The sequence below is a fragment of the Ochotona curzoniae genome, unplaced genomic scaffold (genome assembly GCF_017591425.1).
Source record: "Ochotona curzoniae isolate NIBS_2020 unplaced genomic scaffold, NIBS_Ocur_1.0 patch81, whole genome shotgun sequence".
Classification (NCBI taxonomy): domain Eukaryota; kingdom Metazoa; phylum Chordata; class Mammalia; order Lagomorpha; family Ochotonidae; genus Ochotona; species Ochotona curzoniae.
In genome coordinates this window covers 365,415-387,682 of record NW_024467063.1, presented here as the reverse complement: position 1 = coordinate 387,682, position 22,268 = coordinate 365,415, and the positions used below count along the sequence as shown (strand labels likewise).

General features: G+C 53.7%; 1 protein-coding gene across 1 annotated transcript; it reads left to right on the top strand.

The window, feature by feature from the left end:
* The first annotated feature begins 399 nt into the window (after positions 1-399).
* On the top strand, positions 400-21,689 carry LOC121168264 (ammonium transporter Rh type C-like). The gene is made up of 10 exons (XM_040998186.1): positions 400-656; positions 9,289-9,475; positions 13,115-13,265; positions 17,146-17,293; positions 17,829-17,995; positions 18,707-18,844; positions 18,987-19,123; positions 19,360-19,484; positions 19,688-19,761; positions 21,588-21,689. Exons 1-10 carry the CDS (start codon positions 470-472, stop codon positions 21,687-21,689), a joined length of 1,416 nt encoding a protein of 471 aa, XP_040854120.1. The 5' UTR covers positions 400-469.
* The last annotated feature ends 579 nt before the right edge of the window (positions 21,690-22,268 follow it).

Genomic DNA, 22,268 nt, shown 5'->3' with positions numbered 1-22,268 from the left:
TAGTCTTCCTTTAACAACCTCTTCTTACAGAATCCAGTGCAAAGTACCACATCCCTGGCGTTGCCCTGCTTCCCACCCCTGGGCTTCTCTAGGCTAGTTTTGCTCTGAATTCCTTTGTTTTTCATGTACGCTGGAGGAATGTTGTAATCTGAAAAGGGAGGGTGGCAATGGTGGTGGTGGTAATTTATGTCAGGATCTGAATTAAACAGGTGGAAAGGCGGGGTGGCAGTGGGATCCCCAGAGGATGGAGCACTTCAGGGAGCTTGGGGTGGGCGGGCCGGGGGCTGGACCAGGCCGCGCTCCGACGACCGGGCGGGCGGGCGCAGCCCCGCGGTCCCCTCGCCAGTTGGGCGAGCGCGCGGGCGCCGCGGGCTCAGTGTTCGCAGCTCCCAGCGGCCGCCCCGCCTCTTTCCCGGGTTGTATTAAGCCGGTCCGAAGCAGCCGCCGGCCCTCCCGGCGTCCCAGCACCATGGCCTGGAACACCAATCTACGCAGGCGACTGCCACTCTTCTGCCTGCTCTTCGAGGTGGCCATGGTGGTTCTGTTTGCCCTGTACGTGCGCTTCAACCCCGACTCAGACCCAGACTGGAAGTATGAGAAGAGGAAAGCGAACATCACCAGCGATATAGAGAACGAATTCTACTACAGTTATCCAAGTAAGTGCCGCCCCAGCAAGCCCGCCATCTGGCTGGGCCTTGACCATGGCCCCTGGCTGCACCACCGCTCCCACACGGAGCCCGCTGCACCGGAAACAGCTGATGTACAATCCTTTGTAGGGAACACTCCCCCACCTTGCGAAGGTGTGTACTCGCGGTTCCAGTAGCCATCAGAAGTGTTTCCCAGCTGTGAGCCCCAAGTCCCACCTCCACCACCACTCAGCAGGTGCCCATTCTCTCTAGAGAAGGGGTCACTGGAAAGTGACAGAGATGCCCCAATGGATGGCCAAAGTTGCTGCGGTGGGAGCCTAGGGAACAGTTTTTGGGACAGAGGGCTGAACACCCTCCCGTGGCTAGAATGACAAGGCTGTCACCCTCTGAATCTCCTGGGTGCCGTGCCTAAGAGCTGAGCTGGGGGCCTAGCTCTCACTCGCTGATGCCCTAGGGTTCATGGTGCTAAAGGAACTGGCCACTCCCAGCAGCCCAACCTCTGGCCTGCAGGTTAGTATTTTCCATGACCTGAACCTTTGGAATTTGGCACCCTACCTGCCGGCTCCCACCCTCACAGTATTACCAGAAGCAATCTTCTGCTTAGATGGCAGCCGGGCTTGACACAAGACTGGGGGCAAGGTTTCAGGCTCAGAGCAAGCAGCCGTGTTACCTGGTTGCCCCCACAGCAAGGGCTGTCACAGGCTGCATTCATGGCTGGCTGGGGCCTGGGTGAAGGCAGGTGATGGAAGCAGGGATCCCACAGTCTGTCCTGGGCTCCACTTAGGGCCGTGCCAAAGAAGAGTTCCTGACAGCCGTGGTCTTGGGATTCAGACTCACAATCCACCCTTGGTGTTTTGTTCCCTTCCTGTCCTTGGTGGAAATGACTAGGAAAAGGGCAAGGCAGCTGCACTGGAGATCTTCCCTCTCATGTTGCTCTCCAGTCCGCTGGCTCTTACTCACCTCTTGGTTCTAGGAAAGCTTGAAAGTCAAGGCCTGCTGGGGCATAGGCAGGTCCCCCAGGTGTCCAGAGGGTGATGGCTGGACGGCCCTAGGACAGGAGTGGCAGAACATCTGCCTCCATCTCAACCGCCTTTCTTGCTCTCCTTGCATTTATTCACTCGACAGGAACTTAGGTCTCAGATGGCCACGTTGTATGTCTTCTGAATGAAGGCATTTGCAGAGCGAAAGGTGATGTGGTGGTGGCTTGCCTTGCAAGTCAAGGATAAGCCATGGCTTGGGGGGGTTATAATCACTCTGGACCAACAAGTTGAGTGTCCTGAAAATCTGGCCCCAGGGGACTTCTAGGCCTGTTGGGGAAATAAAGGTGCACCCCGACACCCAGGACCCCAGCAGGGCCAATGCTCCTGCAGACAACGTCTGTGATGAGTGCCTGGCAAGTGGAGGAGGGGGCAGAGAGGGCAGATCAAGGCCTTCCTCAAGGAGCTGTAGGATGATCAGCCTGGGACAAGGTTTTGAGACTTCACCGGTGGGGCTTGTGAAAGGGGATGGGGAGCCCCAGCTGTCAAGGAGGACTTTGGGTGTCTCCAGTTACTTCCCCTGCGAATGCTGGAGGGAGAGAGGAGAGGAGGGGAGGTAGGAGGAGTGGAGAGAAGGGAAGAAAGGAAAGGGAGAGAAGTGAGGAGAGAAGGGGAGGTGAGAGGAGGAGAGAAAATGGAAGGGGAGAGGAGAGGCGAAAAGTGGAGGGAAGGGAGGATAGGAGAGGAGAGAGCAGAGAGAGAAGAGGGGAGAAGAGAAAAAGGGAGAGGAGGGGAGGCGAGGAGAAGGGAGGGGAGTGGAAGGAGGGGAGTTCTTGGCTCTGTGTGACCATGTTCCTACCCAGTGGATCAGGGGAGCTGCCGATTAAATGTAGCCTCCAAATGAGCCCAGTTCCAGGAGGCTTGGGTGGAGGGACGGAGTTGAGCCTCAGCAAGGCAGCAGACACATAGCTCACAGAGACCCACCTGGCAGTGTCCTGGGACACCTGTGGTGCAGGCACTGTCTGGCCGCTGAACAGGAAGTGCCCAGGCCTGAGTGACCTAAGGCAGCAGGCACAGAGCCCCCAAGGACCCACTTGGTGAAGGATGTGCCTGTGCCTAGGCAGAGGGCATTGTCATCGGAGGGAACTGAGGACATCTAGATCCATTGTCGCGTGGACTCAGCCAACCACCTCACCCCTCTTGGCCTCAATGTGCTTCTCTGTTAAGTGGGAATATCACTAAAGTAGACGGCAGGTAGCTGGGCTCACTTACCTTGTGACAGAAATTGGCGACACAGCGAATGCCGGTGGGAGCTCCTACAGAGACTCTAGCTTCAAAGGTGTCCATAGAGGCTCTGCCTTCTGTTTAGAGATGTGTTCAGGACCGTCTCCCTGAGCCCTTGTGTGCCCGGCTGTGGCATCTCAGCCCTCCATGTCTTCCCAAAAGAGCTGCTCTGGAACCTGGGCTTTTGTCCTTGCTATTTTCTGGCATAGGAGACAGGTGGAGGAGGAGCCTGCCATGGCCAGGCAGGGTGCCAGGCCCTCCCACCACTCCATCCACCTGCCTCTCCCAGCCCTCTGAGGCACTGTTGCCCTTTGATCTTCTCCCCAGCAGATTGGAGATGGGGCCTAGAGTCTCAGAGTTGAGGGATAGCCAGTATCCCACCAGTTCCCCGCTGATGCAGCAGAGGGAAGTGGACACCTGGCATTGCCGAGGACCCAGGCCTGTGCCCGGCATGGTTTGGGTCCGCATTAGGCAAGTGCCACAGGCCTCCAGGGTGGGCACAGTCGGCCACTACCTCAGCCCACCTTGCCTGTGAGGAGGCTGGGGAGTGGAGGGGAGAAGTTTGGACTCATGAGTAAAGTTTGCAGCATCTGCATCTTCATATCATTGTATAAGTCATATCAGGTAGCAGCAAACCTCATGAAGCAGAAATTAATCCACAGACTAATGCTTAGCTTTGGTGCTAGGTTAGCACCTGTGTGGGAAAAGAAAGAGAAAGGGATTCTCCCTCTGCACAGGCTCCCTCAGGCCTCGGCAGCTCTGCCCCTTGCCCTGTAACCGCCAAGCTGCAAGTAACCCTTTTAGGCAACTGGGTAACCCTCCGCCCCTTGAAAAGTCCCACCCTCTGTGATGCACTGCAAGCCCAGCCCCTGCAAAATGATTTTGAAATGAATGTGACAGGAAGTCCGAGGAGAGCAGAACCCCCAGAAAATGCTCCACAATGGGGAAGTTGGGATGACATCGGGTGGCACTTCCGCAATCCCCGGAGTAATGTGTCAGTTGGGAAGCTAGGCTTTTCCTCTTGTATCCCTCATATACAGGAAGAAGAAGAAAATGTGTAAACAAGGGTCTCACCCACTATCCCCTGATCCTCGACCCTTCCCACTCTGATCAACTATGTAAACATCATCAATAATAAAAATAAATACATAATAAATCTTAAAATTTAAAAAACTCCAAGGAGAGGCTGGTGCTAGGCCAGGCCTCCACCTGCAGTGCTGGCATCCCATTTGTCCACTGGTTTAAACTCTGCCACTTCTGATCCAGCTCCCTGCTGTTGGCCTCCCACCTGCCTGCCTGCCAGCGCTTTTCCTCAATTGTCTGTAGGCTTCCAGGCTTGGACCCTTCTTGGTTGTTGCCTCTCCCTCTCTTCATTCTCCATGCTCCAACTCCCAGCTCCAAGCAATTGCAAATGAGATCCTAGGTCCAACCCCCAGGCTAGGCAACTGGTGCCTCGTGCCCGACCGCTGTGGCGGGCCCAGAGGCAGAGGGGCCAGGATGAGATCCAGCCAGCAGCCTCCTCTCTCTCTGTGCACTGGTTTGGTCAGTGGCCCAGCCATATCCCTCCCTCCCTGCTGCTGCTTGCCTTGCCGTCAGAAATTGTTGCTGCCCCCCTCCTTCTGTAACCAGAGTTCACATCCCTTGGCTCAGTTCTCCCCAACAGTGGAAAGTGCAATGAACCACCAGACTTGCTCATTCCTGAATCGGCTGCATGCATTGAGACACCCGAGCCAAGATGTGTGTGTCTGTCTAAGCACCATGCAGAAGGGATACTTCATGGGGAGCTCGGAGAACCATGCTGGGGCATGACCTGCATCCTGCAGGCACTGGGGCCCCCACGGCTCCTCTCATGAAGAACTCATCAGGGGAACCTGGAGGGGAGATGGATGAGGACAAGTGGGGCAGCAAGGTCAAGGTGGCAGTAACATAGACCTCCATTTCCTACTTCTGCCAGCCTGCAGTAGGCACAGCACTGCCAGTAGGAGGGACTGGGTGGAGGGGAGCTGATGCACACCCACCTGGTTGTGAAATCCCACCTGGGGCTTTGGACACTATGCAACTGGCATTGGACACTATGCAACTGGCACCCCTGAGTGCTGCTGAGACAACATGAATTCATTTGTTCATGGATATTTATCTCTTTTTTTTTTTTTTTTTTTTAAAGATTTATTTTTATTATTTTTTCATTGGAAAGGCGGATATACAGAGAGGAGAGACAGAGAGGAAGATCTTCCGTCCGATGATTCACTCCCCAAGTGAGCGCAACGGGCCGATACTATGCCGATCCGAAGCCAGGAGCCTCTTCCGGGTCTCCCACGTGGGTGCAGGTTCCCAAAGCTTTGGGCCGTCCTCGACTGCTTTCCCAGGCCACAGGCAGGGAGCTGGAAGGGAAGCGGGGCTGCCGGGATTAGAACCGGCGCCCATATGGGATCCCGGGCGTGCTAGGCGAGGACTTAGCCACTTGCGCCACCGCGCCGGGCCCGATATTTATCTCTTTTTAAAGATTTATTTATTTTTGTTTGCAATGCAGATTTTACAGTGAGAAAGAGACAGAGAGAGGTCTTCCATCTGGTAGTTCACTCCCCAAATAGCCGCAATGGCCTGAGCTAAGCTGATCCAAAGCCAGGATGCTGGCTACGTCTCCACAACGGCCCCTCAGGGATATTTCTTGAGAGTTTGCCTTGGCCCCTCACAGGAAAACCACAGTGAATGTCACAGATATGATTCTGTCTTCTTGACAGTCTAGTGGGCTAGAAAAATAAACCTATAATTTTATTTTACTTTTTTTTAAAAGTGAACACAGAGTTGGCGTAAGTTAGGCCCAGAATGCCAGCCAGTTGTTGGGCGGCTTTTCTCCCAGTAGTAGAACACTTGCCTAGGTACAAGGCGACCTTGGCAATTGACTCCACCTGGGGTATAACTTTGTAAATTGTAACAAGGCTGGCATAGACAAGAGGCTTCCTGACACCGTGCAATCAGAACCCTCTCCACTGAGGTGGCATGTGGTGGCCGGGCTCTATAGGAAGTGGAGTCTGTTGGCTGTTCTAGGTGAGGGAATGCCACAGGCCAAGAACCTGGAGTGGGAGTGAGGAAGATGAGGGAGGCTGGTGCAGCTGGGGGGCAGAACTGGGAGGAGGAGGAGTGTGGGTGGAGGGGGACCAGGCTTGGCAAGGCCTTCAAATTCTCTTTTATTAGAAAATAATTGAAGGGGCCTGAGATGATGGTTCAATGGCTAAATCCTTACCTTGCACATACTGCGATTCCATATGGGCACCAGTTCATGTCCCAGCTGTTCCACCTTCCATACAGTGACCTGCTTGTGGCCTGAGAAAGCAGTAGAAAATGGCACAAAGCTTTGGGACCCTGCACCTGCATGAGAGACTCAAAAGAAGCTCCTGGCTCCTGACTTTGGATTGACTTAGCTCTGGTCATTGCAGTCCTTTGGGGCCAGCATATGGAAGGCTTTTCTCTCTCTCTCTCTTTTCTATAAACCTGATCTGCCTTTCCAATAAAAATAAAATAAATCTCTTTTAAAAAGACTTGCAAATGTATGGTTGCTAAAAAAGCAATAGTATGAAGAAGTACTTTAAAAAATCATGGAGAATGGAATTAAAAGATAAATCCATTTTGATGCAAAAATAATGTTTAAAGATATATTTTATTTTTACTTCAAAGGCAGTCACATAGAGGAGAGAGTGCAAGCGAGAGAGGCATCTTCCATCCATTGGTTCACTTCCCAAATGGCCACAATGGCTGGAGCTGGGCAATTCAAAACCAGAAACCAGGAGCTTCTTCTGGATCTACCACATGTGTGCAGGGGCCCAAGTTCTTGAGCCATCATCCACTGCTTTCTCAGGTCATAAACAGGGAGCTGGATGGGAAGTGAAGCGTCCAGGACACAAACTAGCACCTATATGCAACTCTGATGCCACAAGTAGAGGCTTAGCCTACTGCAATATGATACCGGCCCCACAGAAATAATTTTTGAAGAACATTTATTTGTTTGAAGGTAGAGTAAGAGAGGAGGAAATGCAGTGGCCTAATCTGTGGAAACCACTGGTTCACTCCCAAATAGCTGTGAGAACTGGATCTAAGCCAGGTAGATGCCAGGAGACAGGAGCTCCATCCAGGTTTCCCACAAGGATGGCAAGGGTCCAAACACTTCCCAAGCTCATTAGCATGGAACTGGACCAGAAGTGGAGTCATGGAACTCAAACTGATGCTCCAATACAGTGACTGCTCATGTTCCAGCCTCTGCAAACAAAACAAAAACAAACAAGTAAAAACCCTTGAAATCCATGAATGTGACAGGCGTTTGAATGTCCATGGAAGGGCCAGCATGTTGGTGTAGCAAATTAAGCATCTGCTTGTGGTGCTAGCATCCCATATGGGCACTGATTTGAATGCTTGGTTGCTCCACTTCTGATGAAGTTGCCTGTTAACGAGCCTGGGAAAGCAGCAGAGGAAAGTCCAAGTGTTTACTGTGGCCACTGTCACTCATGTAGGAGACTCGGATGAAGCTCCTAGCTCTCAGCTTCACACCAGCCCAGCTGTGCCCATTGTGACGATTTGGGGAGTGAACCAACAAATGGAAGATCTCTCTCTCTCTACCCTTCAAATAAAAATAAATACATCTTTTTTTTTCTGTTAAATAAAGCTCATGGAAAACATTCTGTGCTAATACTGCTTAGATTTAAAAATTGTTTATGCCAAAATGACATTCATTTTTCACGAATGTTCCAAGTCCTGCATGTAGGCACACAGAAATACATACACTCCCCGCCTCTGCATTGGAAGTAAAGCAACCAAGACATGAATGCTGCCCACCTCCCCCGCCCCAACAGGCAGAGGCTTAACCTACTACTCCACAGTGCTGGCCCCTGCCTGATGTTTTCTGACGAAGGGATTGGAATATGCAGTCCTGGTGGGAATACACTGTGGGTAACACTAGGTGATCCACTCATTATAGTGTCACACGCAGAGGCACACAGCACCTCTCTGTCCCTTCTTTGCCAAATTAGTTTTGACCACCCAGTCAAAATGTTTCCTCCCTCGCTCGCTGCTAAGGAGTGGTCTCCAGGGAGATGCCTCTGCCAGGGCACAACAGCCAAGGGCACCTCTGCCAGGAAGCCACCAGCTCACCAGCTATGGCACTTGGTGAACGATGGAGCGCCCCACCTCCTACCTGAAGCAACAGGCCTCTTTCCCCTCGGTATCCCTGGCCTACTTATTAGCAGGGTGGCCTTTCAAATAAATATCTGTACTTCATGGTCTGGATTCACCGTAGGATACTTCAAAAATGGAATTTAAATGTACTTTCATTTTGGTGCAAAGCAATTTTTGAAATCCATGCCTAACCAAGAGGTCTTCAAAATGCCAAGGAAAAGTGTGTATTATTGACATTTCAAAATTTGTTTGGCACCAAATGGAATGTATTACCTATTCTCCATAAACTTGGCAAAGCACTGCCATGGTATGTTGTTGTCTTGGTGCTGGAAGTGCACCAGACCCGGCCAGGGAGAGCTGTGCCACATAGCCCATGCCCTGCAGCATCCGCAGTTCTTTCAGCATCTGACATGTCTGCAACCACTCTCTTTGCCTCTCACGGCTCTTGGCCTCCTGCTGTTTCCTTGGACGCTGGGGCCATGCCGTGTTAGCCCAGGGAGGACAGTGACAGTCGCTCCCATCCATCCCCAGGTCACTGGGCCCTGAGAGGGCGAGCAGCGTGCCAAGGCTGCACCTGCATTGGCAGAGGTAGGCTGCCTAATGACACCTGCGCATCTGGGTCATCTGTCCTGGGGTCCACAGCTAAGTGCTTTACGTGTACATTGTGTGTCCATTTGCCCTGCAGATGACAGACAGTGCTGAGACCAAGTACTTTCCCAGAGTCCTCTCCCAGGAGAGGGAGATGGGATCCAAGTCTGTGATGGGGCAGTGTGCCTGCTGGGTGTGGACTGGCTGTCCACAGCAAAAGATGGAGTGTGGTGGTGGGTAGTGGGTAAGGCATCATGGTCCCAGAAGTCTTGGCCCTATCCTCTAACCCATGGGTGTAACCCATGCTCTGGCTCCAAGTTCAAATGTTTAGCCAACCAGGCTAAACCCTAGGACAGCAGAATGTTCCAAGGAGAAAATCGAGCAGAGGAACCACTCTCTTGGCTGGAAGAATTATAGCCCTCTCAGGTCTCTGGACCCCTCTGGAGGTGTGTGTGTGTGTGTGTGTGTGTGTGTGTGTGTGTGTGTGTGTGTGTGTGTGTGGCCTTGGTGGTCTGTCTCCATGCTGTCCAGTGTCAGGTCTTGGCCAGACCATGAGGGGCCCAGACCCTGAGCCACGGCAGTCCTTCGCCAGACCACTGAACTGTGTGGCTGCGCTTTCCCTGCAGGCTTCCAGGACGTGCACGTGATGGTGTTCTTGGGTTTCGGCTTCCTCATGACCTTCCTGCACCGCTATGGCTACTCCGCCGTTGGCTTCAACTTCCTGCTGGCAGCCATGGGCATCCAGTGGGCGCTGCTCATGCAAGGCTGGTTCCAGCATACCAGGGACAACTACATCCTCCTGGGCATCAAGAAGTGAGCCCAGGACCAAGGCGGGGCTGGCGGTGGGGGGCCGGTGGTACCCCTTTATCTGACTCCTGCATGCTCTGTTTTCTGGTCAGCAGCTCCCCAGCATGGGTCTTGTAAGGACTAGGTGCCATGACAGAGGCCACAGGGACATGGGCCGGACTTTTCTCCAGGTGCTAGATCCAGCCCTCCACCCAGATACCTCAAAATTGCCAATCCCCGGACCCTGAGAGCCAAAAGCTGGTGGCAGTGGGTAGAAGCAGGGAGGTCTGGGTTGGCCTCCAAGGGCTCTTTTGAGAAGTGGACACTGAATGGAGATTGCAGCCCAGCTTAGCCTAGGACACCAGCCTTGGAGAGAGTTATGAAGCAGCTAGGGGTTGAGGGGAGGGCAGGAGGGTTGGGAGACCCCTGTCTGACCCAGCCCCTAGGGCTCTTGTCTTCCTGACTTCACTCCTTTAATGACTTTGCTCTGTGCTAACTTCTGTCCTGAGGTCTATCACCTGCTTCAACACCACCCTCTACCAGATATAAAACAGATTCACCTAAAGCCAAGTCACCAACGCCAGCAGGTGCGGGAGCCAGCTTCCTGAATGACTCGTTGTCTAACTCCTCCATGACAACTTGAGAGATCTCACACTTCCTTGTGTCTGCCCAGCTGTACTTTGTTGGGCCCAGCTGGTTGGTCTTTTTTTTCCCTACAGACACACAACTTTTGTTAAAAGATAAAAACTTTCAATTGGAGGGAATCGTCATGAGTGCATGAAAGCAAACACTCATTAGCCTTCTCACAAGCTCAGTTCCACCAAAAGGCTTAGAAGTACACTGGTGTAACACCACATTTTAAGGGCAAATCCTTGCTGTCAGGTTTAGGTCACCAACCAGATGCCACAGGTCAGGTGCCTGTGACATTTAAAACATCCCCAATGTTTGCAAATCCTAATCCACTCATGCCAGTTCATTCTTTCATCCAATAATTAAATGAAACAGAAAGGACAGCTGGCCAGGTGGAATATGTGTTAGAACAAATACTTCAGATGTTTTTACTTTCTTTCTTTCTGTTAAGATTTATTTGTTTTTACTTGAAAGGCAGACTTACAAAGAGAAGGAGAAACAGAAGGAGAGATTTTTCTATCACCTGGTTCATTCCCCAAATGACCACAACAGCCAGCGCCAAGGCTAATTGGAAGCCAGGAGCCAGAACCTTCTTCCAGGTCTCCCACATGGGTGCATGGACTTGGGCCATCCTCCACTGCTTTCCCAAGCCATAAGCAGAGAGCTGGACGGGAAGTGGAACAGCCAGAACTGGAGCCCGTGCCCATAAGGGATGCTGGTACCACAGGCCACTGCACCAGCTCCCTAACCTTTTTTGCATATAAAAGCCTTTATATTTATATATTACCCTAAAATGCAAAATACACAAAAAAACTCTCCTTCCCAAAGCTAAAGTATGGAAATCCAGCAGGTATTTAAGCAGCCACCACAGTAAAATAGCTATAACTAAATGAAAAAATAAGTTATGAAATGAAAATTAAAACATTTTCCAAGGTAATTATGTCCATTTTTTTGTTAGGCTGACCACTTGATAAATTGGGTTTGGCAAGTTAGTGAGGGGGAATCAATTGTCTCCAGGCTGTCATCCTCTCCTACTTTAAAAAAAAAAAAACATTATTTATTTGAAAGGCAGAACAACAGAGGGAGAATGAGGGAGAGAAAGAGGAAGAGATCTTCCATCTGTTGGTTTATTTCTCAAATGCTTGAAACAGCCAGTTTGGGCCACATGGAGGCCAGGAGCTAGGAATTCCATTCTGGTCTTCTACCTAGTGGCAGAGGCCCGGTCACTCGGTCCATCTTCTGCTACCTTCACAGGTCCAGTAACAGAAAGCTGAACTGGCAATGGAGCAGCCACGACTCCAACTGGCACTGCAAAGAGGAACGCTGGTGCCACCACCCACAGCATAACCCACAGTGCCACCATGCAGGCCCCTCATCCTGTCTTCCATCCTGTAGGACTGCCACTTGAGGGCAGTGCCCTTCTGCAGGTGCTGTCCAGGCTCCCTGAAGCCCTGCCTGTGTGTGGCACCAAGCGCTTCCTCTCCCAGGTGCTAATAGCCCAAGGCGTGGCTCCTCTTTCCTGCTGCTTTCATATGGTCATTCTCATCTTGCAGGTCTTCTGGCTGCAGTGGGACTTTGGGCAGGTAACTCAGTCCCTCCAAGTCTCCATTTCCAGCTACATGTGGCTAATGCTGGAACCTGTCCTATATAGGCAGGGTATTGTACAAGAGAACATTGTAGGGACTGGCATTAGCTGCTGCCTACAATGTTGTCATCCCATACGGGCACATGTTCGAGTCCCAGGTGCTCCACTTCTGATTCAACTCCCTGCTAGAACCTCACTTCTTTCACCTCTACAGTGGGAATGATGGGCAGGTATGACCCTTAAAGTATCAGCCCAGGGCTCCTGCAGAGAGGGCTTCCCCTGCAAATGTAGAGGAGGAGCAACCTAAGAAATGGGTGGGGTCTCTGAGTGCACCTGGGAAAGCAGCAGAAGATTGCCCAAGTACTTGGGTCCCTGCACCTGTGTGGGAGACCTAGAAGAAGTTCCTGGCTCCTGGCTTCATCCTGGTCTAGCCCTCGCTGTAGTGGCCATGTGGGAAGTGAACCAGCAGAAGAAAAATTTTTATCTCTCTTTTTCTATCTCTGTAAGTCTGCCTTTCAAAAAAAATTTTTTTTAAATAGAATTTCCCCTCCAAATTATAGTACTGAGATCTCCCAGTACCTGGCTTCAGTGCACCCTTGTCCCCCAGCTCAGTTAGACCCTGAGGAACAAGCTAGGAGTGGGTGTTCTCTGTCCCAGGGTCTCCACCCTCACTTGACAAACTAGTCCTGTGATCACTCTTTTTTCTCCCACCTATGACTCTCATACACACACTGCAGCATGGGAGGGCTCCTCTAGATGTGGCAACCCTGGGAATTAGCTCCTCTGCTCCTGTACCCACCTGCTTCACAGCTCCCTGGAGGCACACCCAGGGTCTCCATCGGAATCCAGCCAACTGCTTCTGACCCGAAGCGCTCACCTGGCCATCTGCCTGTGTCAGCCTACGGCTAGGCTGGCTGGCCCTGTGGGATCTGACCCTCCCGGGGCCTATGTGCCTGCCCTCGTGCCTTCATTTTGTCAGTGAACCTTCCTGACTCTTCCCTCCACCCAGCCCTCCCCAGCTCCCTATTTACTCTCTCTTCCCCGGATATAGGTCTTCCCCAGGTAGATGAGGCTGTAGCTCCTAGCAAGGTCTGTCATCAGGAGGAGGGGCGTGCACAGAGCGAGCGCTAAAATCTGGAGGCAGCAACCACATCTGACTGAGGGAATGAGGGAAGACTTCCTCAAGCAGCCAGCGGAGAGAGAAAGCTCCAGAAGGGCAGGTGGAAGACACAGAGTAGGTGGAAGTCTAACTACAGGGCATGTTTGACAGCTGCAGCCAGGCGGAACATGGAGCACAAGCTCCCTACGAGGCTGGGGTGGGGAGTGCAAAGATAGATGTGGCCTCTGGTGTGGCCTCTGGATAAGGCCGTGGATCAGACAGCCACAGGCCGGAATGCATGGAGCGCTTAGAGCGTCCCCCTTTCACCATTGCCCTGGCCTGTGTCTCGTAGCCTCATCGATGCCGACTTAAGCGTGGCCTCTGTGTGTGTGGCCTTCGGGGCAGTTCTGGGCAAGGTGAGCCCTCTCCAGATGCTCCTCATGACCTTCTTCCAAGTGACTCTCTTCTCAACAAACCAGTACATCCTCTTACACCAGCTAGAGGTGAGCTGGGCGCAGCACTGGGATGGGGTTGAGGGGACGGAGAGGGGTGGGGGGAACACCAGGGGAGTGGAATAGGATGGGGAGACACAGAGGACTCCAGTGCCTCACTTCTCTCACCTCTACAGTGGAAATGATGGCACCTAGTGGGCAGGTTTGACCATCTCCCAGGGTATCAGCCCAGGGCTCTTGCAGAGTGAGCTTCCCCTCCAAATATAGAGGAGGAGGTGCCTAAGAAATGGGTGGGGTCCCTGAAAGACAAAGGCCACACTTCACAGGCTCCTTGGAGATTTCTTTAAGAATATCTATTTAATTTGAAAGGCAAAGTTACAACAAGAGAGGTGTGAGGAAAGATCTTCCACTTGTTGGTTTACCACTCAAACGACTATAATAGCCAATGGTAGACCAGGTCAAAGCCAGGGAGCCTTGACCGCCATCCTGTTCTCCCATGTGCGCAAAGGGGCCATACTCCACTGCTTTCTCAGTTGCTTCAGCAGGGTGTTGAATCAGAAATGGAGCAGCTGGGACTCAAACCAGAGCCCCTGTAGGATGTAGTGTAACAGGGAGTGCCACATCCTTGGCGCCTACTGTGGTGAGGCTTAAGGGGCCCTTATTTATTAAAGAGCCAGTGAATGGACCATGCTGTGGCATACGCACAACATCCCTAGACTGCTCGCCCAGAGGAGGACTCAGCATAGGGAGGGTGCCAGTCAGTCAGGAAGGGTCCCAGGTGTGTGGCCCAGACAGTCAGATAAACCTGGTAGCACCACTTGCAAGGACCTGGCAGAAATGTGCTATGCCTGGGGCTCAGGTCAGGTGCACCTTACACATCTGACTGTAGCTCAGCCATCTGGAATGGGGCTGGGATTCAGGTACCTCCCACTCACTTCTAAGTCCCCTTTTCTACTTGTGGACTCTGCCATGGCTCAGAAGGAGATTAAGGCGAGCTCTGAACAAGCTAGTAGTGGGTATCCTATGTACCCTAAATCCACTGAGTGTCATGGCCTCAGCCCCCCTGTCTCCCTGTCTGCCTACCTGCCCAACCTCCCTAATGAGGACCTGTCAGTGGGCTTTAGTTTCACTTGAAATTCTAATTCATACATGTCACCACTCCCTGCCTGCCTCCCAGGCCATGGCCCCAGCCTTCTTCCCCCAGTGGGGCACCTGCTCCTCAGACACACAAACATGGGCCCACCCCGGAGCGTTTCTGCTCCTGGGCCCTCGTCACTACAGACAATCAGCCCACGTCACTTCTTATGGTGGCCCACCAGGCTCTCTGTGGCACCACTGCCACCCTGGCCCACCCACCATTGTTCATGTGGCTTAGATTTAGCTACTTCACAACACATTTTTGTGGCCAGCAAGAGCAGGGCCAACCCTCCCAGTGCCAAATGGGCGCCCACAGAGACCTGTCAGGAACTGTGGAGTCTGTCTGCCTTGGCTCCTGGGTTCAGAGGCCCCAAGGAGCTCGTGAACTACTGAGAGGTATGGGAAGTAAACAGGAACCCTGTGCTGTGGCCCAGATGAGGGAGGAGCTAGCCTGAGGCAGAGGTCTGGAAGACACCTACAGCTAGGGATCTCCAGGACTAGGGCTGCCTGGAGAGGAACAGGGCTGGAGGCAAGAGTCCAGGTCTCCCAGATGCCTGGGGGCTGCACTGGGGCAGCAGCAGTGGGGAGCTATGGAGGGTTTGAGGAAGAGAGGTACACTATCAGATGTGTCGTGGTATGAGAACAGTTGGGAAGCAGGGAGCCTGGTTGGAGAGGGTAGGCTGTGTGAGTCTGCCTGGAGGCTGGGACTGGACTGGTCCAGTGAGAATAGGATCAGGAGATCTTAGAGACAGGCATAGGCAAATGGGCAGCAGGCCACCAGGCTGTCCTCTTTTTTTAAGTTTATTTTTTAATATTATTTGCACGCCCATGTGGGCCTCTGATTGGGGCGTGAAGGGCCAAGCTATCGAGGAAAATGGGTGTGACGTATATTTCCATTTATTTTTCCTCCTGTGTGCACAGGGAAGGAGGGAGAGAGGGCCACTCCTCGCTGTCAAACAGCCAGGTCAAACAGCTGCTGTCAGCAGCCAGGAATGGGGGACACCTTCGAGACCCCAGTGTAGGGAAGAATGTTGCGAGAGTGTTACTGAAGTGGTTTTGATGGTTCTGAGACATCATTGGCTTCATTGCTCCAGTGTTGAGAAAATCTTTCCAAGGTCTATTGGCTGATAAAGTCCACTTTAGTGCATCCATAGACCCTTGGATGTGCTGCAAAGCTTGGTCAAGGGAATTGTCCAAGCTGTTCTGCTTTCCATCCTCTGACCAAGCAGTAGACATCCCTTGCTGGCCTGGATAAGCTGGCTGGTCATGTTCCCCATGTGCATTTGGGCAAGCTGTCCACTGCATAAGCATCAGCAACTGAGGAGGCCCACAAGGTCGGATTACACATCCTGTGATTTTCCCTATGGCCATGGTTTGAGTCCAGGTGACCTCAGACTTGATTCTCATGGCAGCCAGTGCAGGGTCAGGTTCATTCTATCACCTGCACCAGCCAGTGCACATAATGATGAATGTAGCTGCCTGTTCAGTTCTGCCCCTGCCCCATTGCTCATGTGAACTGATGGGTAATATGGCCTAACCCAGCCAGCCCACCACAGGCCTGGTCTTCATGTACACTAGCAGGTGCCAAGCAGGCCACCCTCTGATTTGAAACAGACAGGGGCTATGGGAGGGGTGGGCAGCTCGAGTCCCTCAGCAGCTCTCTACCACCTGCCACTCCTGGAAGCATGTGGTGCATGCCCATTGTTGAGCTGAGAGTAGGCGTGGCTGCGGGTCTACGAAAGTGAGGCATGCCCCTTGCCAGGCTTGCACTGCTCTGTGCAGGCCGGCTCTTGCCAGCTTTGTCTCGATTTCCACCTTACAGATGAGAAAACCAAGGCTCAGGGAGGCCATAGGGCTCACCTGAAATCGCCCAGGCAACAGAAGCACCTGCTATGGGACTGGGTGTCAGAGCCAGCTCTGTGACTGTGACTGGCGCACTCACCATGATTCATCTGGTGCTGCTCTGGGCAGAAATGCACTTAATACTCAGGAGGCTGGGGAGGCCACAAAACACCAGAGTGGCAGCATTCACTCCTTCCCAGGGCATTCCACCTGTCAGCACTAGTGCCTTGGGCAGTTGATCTGCAGCACAGGACCTTGGAGCAGTGGACACAACCAGACCACAACCCCAGCACCGTGTCCAGTGGAAAAGGCTGTGCTTCTCCCTGCTCTGAGCTGGGAGGAAGAGGAGGCTGGAGGGAGAGATTTGGGTCAGGTGTCTGCATGCCACGTCTCCAGGTCTCATCCCGCGTCGGCTAGAACCCTGCTCAGTCCCACCACCTCCCACTCAGATGAAGAGGTGTAGAATTGTGTAGCACAGGGTACTCAGGAATGGCCCAACTGCAACTCTGACTCAGGGGGCAAGGGCTGCGACAGGGTGTAGGGGAGGCAGGCAACAACAGGGTGTAGACAGGCAGACCCTCAGGGAGAAGAGAAATTTCTGGGGGCTGAGGTAAGGGGAGGCCAGTGGGTGACAGACTAGGCCGAGGGGGTGCCCCTGGGTTCCCTCTCCCCACTTAGAACCTGAGAAAGTCTGCTCCAAGCCTAGCACATGTCTCTGAGGATGATCCTGGTGGCTGGGTTGGGGGTGCTCTGGTGTTTTGCTGGCAGCTGGGTGAGGCTCCAGGGGTGCCCTCCTTTCCTTTCCCAGCTGTGTGGTCTGTCAGGGTCTGACTTCCCTCCTGCAGCCTGCAGGTTCAGGGGCAGCCGGAAGTATATACGTAGAGGCATGGGGAGTGCTACGGGGAGGCAGGAAGAGGTAGCAGCAGACCCTGACAGGTGCCTTGTATCCCAGGCGAAGGATGCGGGGGGCTCCATGACCATCCACATGTTCGGCGCCTACTTTGGGCTCGTGGTGACGTGGATTCTCTACCGGCCCAACCTAGACCAGTGCAAGGAGCGGCAGCGTCCTGTGTACCACTCGAACCTCTTTGCCATGATTGGTGAGAGCCACCATGGTGGGCAAGCAGGGTCACCATAGTGGGTGAAAACGGCCATGATCACACTCACTCTCCAGGGGTTTCCACCAGTCACTGTTTTGGGGACACAAAGGGAAGTTGCCGCTAGACACTCGAAGGAGCCCAGATGTCTGCTAGGTTCCCCCTGAGCCCCGGAAACTGACTGCCTTGGTGCACATGGCAGAAACACGAAACTAGCTGCCTGTGTCCATTCACTCTGGAAAACACACACTGCCTCACAGGGACTCATGGAACCCCGCCCAGCCCTCCACAAGCCCCTTGGTGCTTTGTGAGTAAATGGTGCTTGTACCATCCTACGATGGCCCGAGTGGTGCTGAGGGAGCCTACTCAGGGGTTCAGTGGTAGTGAGATATGTGGGGGGCCTTCCAAGGAGAACCCCAACTCGAACAGGAGCAGACGTAGAAGCAGCCGGGGTGTGGGTCCCCTTGAAGCCTGGAGCTACAGACAGGACTGCCCTCATTCCCCTTCTGGGGCTCCTGGCCCCATTGGTCTGCCTCAGGCACCCTCTTCCTGTGGATATACTGGCCCAGCTTCAACTCCGCCATGTCCTTCCGTGGCGATGCCCAGCACCGGGCAGCCATCAACACCTGTTGCTCCTTGGCAGCCAGCGTGCTCACCTCAGTGGCAGTGTCCAGCATGGTTCACAAGAAGGGCAAGCTGGACATGGTAAGCAGTGGGGACCGGGGGCATCTAACCATCAGTGTTTAAACGACACCCATGACCATGCCACTCCACAAGGCCGGCAGCCTCAGGATCCAGCTTGCAAAGAAAACAAACAAAAACCAACCAACCAACCAAACAAACAAACAAAACTGAGGTTCTGGGAGGAATGATTTGTCCAGAGCAAAAAGCCAGATTACTGGAGTCTTCTCTCCCTACCCTGTGGGCTGCCCCTCTGCCAAGCACTCTCGCAGACCAGGGTGTAAGACAGAGGCCTGGATCCAAATGCCTGTTTGTCCCTGGCCAGCTCTGTGGTCACAGAGGAGTCATTTCAACTCCCTTTCCCTCGATTTACTCATGTGCCATTGTTGTGAGCAGCAAGACACCTGCTGCGAGTTGGCACTCAGCATCAGCCGCCGGTGCCCGGGGACGTGGAGGGTCCTGTTGTGGATGTGCAGGCAGGCAGCAAGTGTGCACACAGCAGAGTTCCCCAGCATGCACACAGAAAATGCCCAGAGCTGCTGGCTGAGGTGGGTGGTGTGAATGCAGAGAACACCATGACAGAGGTGGTGGTGCCACACCACAGCCACAGCCTTAGCTGGACAGTTTCCCAGGGTGCAGGCAGCCCCGCAGAGCCTTTGGACAGCCCACAAACTCTGCGCAGTCTCAGGGGGAAGCACTGAGCCTCTGCCCCCCACCCCTGCCCTCCTCACACAGGTGCACATTCAGAACGCCACGCTGGCCGGCGGAGTGGGTGTGGGCACCGCTGCGGAGATGATGCTGTTCCCCTATGGCGCCCTCGTCCTTGGCTTCATCTGCGGAGGCGCCTCCACCCTGGGCTTTGTGTATCTGACGGTGAGGTCCCTGGGCAAGAGCCGGGGGCTAGAGAATGCTGGAGTCTCCATGGTGGAGAGTGCGGGGGTGGGGGGCGGCTCTAGATCTGTCACCCTACCCCCAGTCCTCACCAGCCTGAGCAGCACTCATCTCTCCTCCCCAGCCATTCCTGGAGTCCCGGCTGCAGCTCCAGGATACATGTGGCATCCACAACCTGCATGGCCTTCCGGGCCTCATCGGTGGCATCACGGGTGCTGTGGCCGCAGCCGTCGTCACCCCTGACATCTATGGAAGTCAAGGGTAAACCTGAACAGTGCTGGGCATGGGGACTGCCACATCCTCCTCCTCCCCCCTTCCTACTGCTCTGCCAGAGCCCAAGAGCCTGTCTGTCTCCCACCCGAGACCCTCCCCTGTCCTTCCGCTCAACATGCGTCGCCCCCATTGTGCAGAGTAGAAGGCTGAGGCTGAGATTTGCACCGTCCCAGTACCCATGCATACCTGGCCTCTAACTTGACCCTACCTCATCTCTGCCCCAGGCTGGAACATTCCTCTGACTTTCATCAGTACCAGGATGAATGGACCACAAGAGAACAAGGCAGGTATCAGGCTTATGGCCTCCTGCTGACCTTGGGCATGGCCCTAGTGGGCGGCCTCATCATGGGTGAGTAAGTGGCTGGGCCACATCAGATGGGGTGCGGGGAGCCCCCCGGGCTGGGGGGCCAAAGAGCACACAGGGGATGTGGGTCTGGGCTCGTGGGAGGTGCTTGGTGTTGCATGGCCGTGGGGGCCCCAAGGAGGTTTGGATCTGAGCCAATTCATCTCTGGGGGAGGTGATGGACTCGGGTGACCTCCAGTGTCTCTTAGGGTTCATTTTGAAATTACCGATCTGGGGACAAGCTGCGGATGAGAACTGCTTTGACGATTCCGTCTACTGGGAAGTAAGTTCTGGGGTCTCTGTCCCGCCCCCTGCTTGAGGGCAACTGAACTCCCCCTCTACTGCCCTAGGTGAGCTGGGGGTAGGGGACGCAATCAGACAGGCTCCTGGGAATTGCAGGCCTCTCCCTCCCTACCCTCTGGAGCCCAGGACTCACAGACGGTGTTGTGTAACCCCTTCAGCATACCTGGGGGGAGGGGTGGTAAGAACACACCAAAGGCTGTCACGGGTCTCATTCCCAAAAGAAGGCCTCCACAGCTGTCCTCTAGTGCAATGACTTCTCAAGCTGTGATCCTAGCAGCACCAATCATCAACCAAGGAATGGACTAGAAAGAAATGCCCATACCTCAATCTCACCCAGATCCGGATCCAAAGCTCAGGGCATGGGGCTCGGTGCTCCATTTAATAGCTCTGGTGGCAAACGTGTCAGAGGCCCACTGCAGTGGACCACAGGGGCCCTGGCCCACACAGGCTCAGGTGTGATTGCCCAGGGGTAGGCCTGGACAGACGCTATGTATAAAGGTTTCTAGGAGGTTCTGCTATCCAGCCTGCTGTAAGAATTTCAACCCAGTGCTCAATTTCTGTCTCCACAGGCATCATCTGGCGGTGGCGGGGGGCGGAGGGGAGGAGGCTGGGCATTTGGCACAGTGGATTATGCTTAGAACACCTGTGCCCCAGGTCAAGGTACCTGAATTGAAGTCCCAGCGCTGCTCCCAACTCCTGTTTCTTGCTAATGTGCACCCTGGGAGACAGCAGGCAATGGTCAAGTAGTTGATCACCCATGTGGGAGAGCTGAACTGAGTTCCCAGCATCGGGCCTTGGCCCGTCCAGGAGCCCTGGCGGTTGGTAGACATTGGTGCTAGAGAGTGAACCAGTGAGCCAGGGAACAAACAAGCCTGGAGACTCTGAGAGTTCTTCCCAGGCCCCCAGTCCCAGGCCCCAGCTGAGCAGGCTCCCAGGCAGCTTCTCGTTTCAGCATTGCCAAAACATGTCTCTTCACATGTTTCGGGAGCTGGAGGCAGTGCAGTGCCACGGAGCTCACGTCCTGTCTCTCTGAAAGTGGGCAATATGACTAGAAATTTATTGAAGCAACTTGAAAACCAAGAAAAAGAAATCCCATCACCCTCACCCAAGCACTCATATTTCTGGGTGTTTCTTTTTGCCTCCGTGTAGTTCTCATTTCTCACACAGCCAGTTTAGTGTCAGCTCCTCTTCACCTCTGACTACCCTAGGAATCATTGATCACTTTTTTGTGCTATTTCGTTCTTACAGAACTCGCTTTTTTTTTTTTAACAGCAGTGTTTGCATTCCTGCAAAGTCAGACGTGAGACTGTTTTAGACACGGAGCAGAGTGTGATCAGCTTCCATGCTCAGAGGTTTCCTTTTGGTTCTGTATCTCTGCAGTTTGTTCCAAGTTCTCTCTTCTCTCGGTGATAACGCCTTTGGCAGCACCTGGCTGGAGAAATGAAGGTCCAGGCCAGAGCACGCGCACACACAAAGGCAGTCCTCCGAGCAGCCGCCTCTCACCAGGAGTATTCCCCTCTCCGCTTTCCAAGCAGGCCCAGCCTAACCTCCCAGAATCCTCCTGTGTGCGTGGACGACAGCTCCATGTCACTGCATGTTTCACGTGGATACTTGGTCACTGTTCTCACGGGGCAGGGTTCCTGTGTTTAAAGACAGGAGGACTGGTTCTGCTCTAGGACTGGTTCTGCACGCAGTCTGCACGGTGACCGCTAGGTGGTGCTCCCCACACGCCATCTGCAGCTCCCGGTTGGCTCTGGCAGCGGCCGGCCCGGGTAAGGCCCTCAGAGCATCTTTCTCTCTCTGCAGATGCATGAAGAGAGCACGGACTCCAGTAGTCCCGAGGAGGGCAGCCCCCAACCCACGGCACCCACAGCAATACCTGGACCTTCAGCAACCTTGGCACCCTAAGGTCCCAGGGTAGGGGAGCAGCAGGTGAGCATGGGTTTGCTTGGGTCAGAATTGGATGTCAGCGGCAAAGTGATGAAAAGCCAGCATACAGCATTCAGAGCAGAGGTGGAGTGGGTAGGTTGTGACGGGCAGGAGAGGGCCTCGAAGGTAGACTGGCCAGGTGCAGGCATGTGGAGGAGGCAGGCTGACAACGAGGGCGCGTTTAAAGTTTAATGAAAAGATGTTTAATTTGAAGAAGAAAAAAAGGCAATCCATGCATACATGGGGTCCTTGGAAATCATGCATGGATTTCTGTCATTTTTTCCACAATACAAAGCTGCCCTCTAATTCCACCTGCCCAGGATCTTTTGTTAAGTGTCCCTCTATCTGGGCACCCCTGGCTTTGCAATTTGGACCATCTCTTGATGCCAGAGACTGGACCACAGTTTCTCCCTCTTATGCAGGTGGAGCTGGAAGATCTGATTCTCCTCGGACCCCCGCCCCCTCCCGCCCTTTCCCAGAACTGTCATCTGCCTGCCCCTAGGGCACAGCAAGCCGGTGCTGGAAGCTCCAGCCAGCCCCTCTCAACCCTGCCCTCCG

Coding starts and splice junctions, on each gene's coding strand:
- LOC121168264 (XM_040998186.1), top strand. CDS start 470: ATGGCCTGGAACACCAATCTACGCAGGCGACTGCCACTCTTCTGCCTG. Junction 17,294..17,828: donor GAACCTCTTTGCCATGATTG/GTGAGAGCCACC, acceptor GGTCTGCCTCAG/GCACCCTCTTCCTGTGGATA. Junction 17,996..18,706: donor AGAAGGGCAAGCTGGACATG/GTAAGCAGTGGG, acceptor CTCCTCACACAG/GTGCACATTCAGAACGCCAC.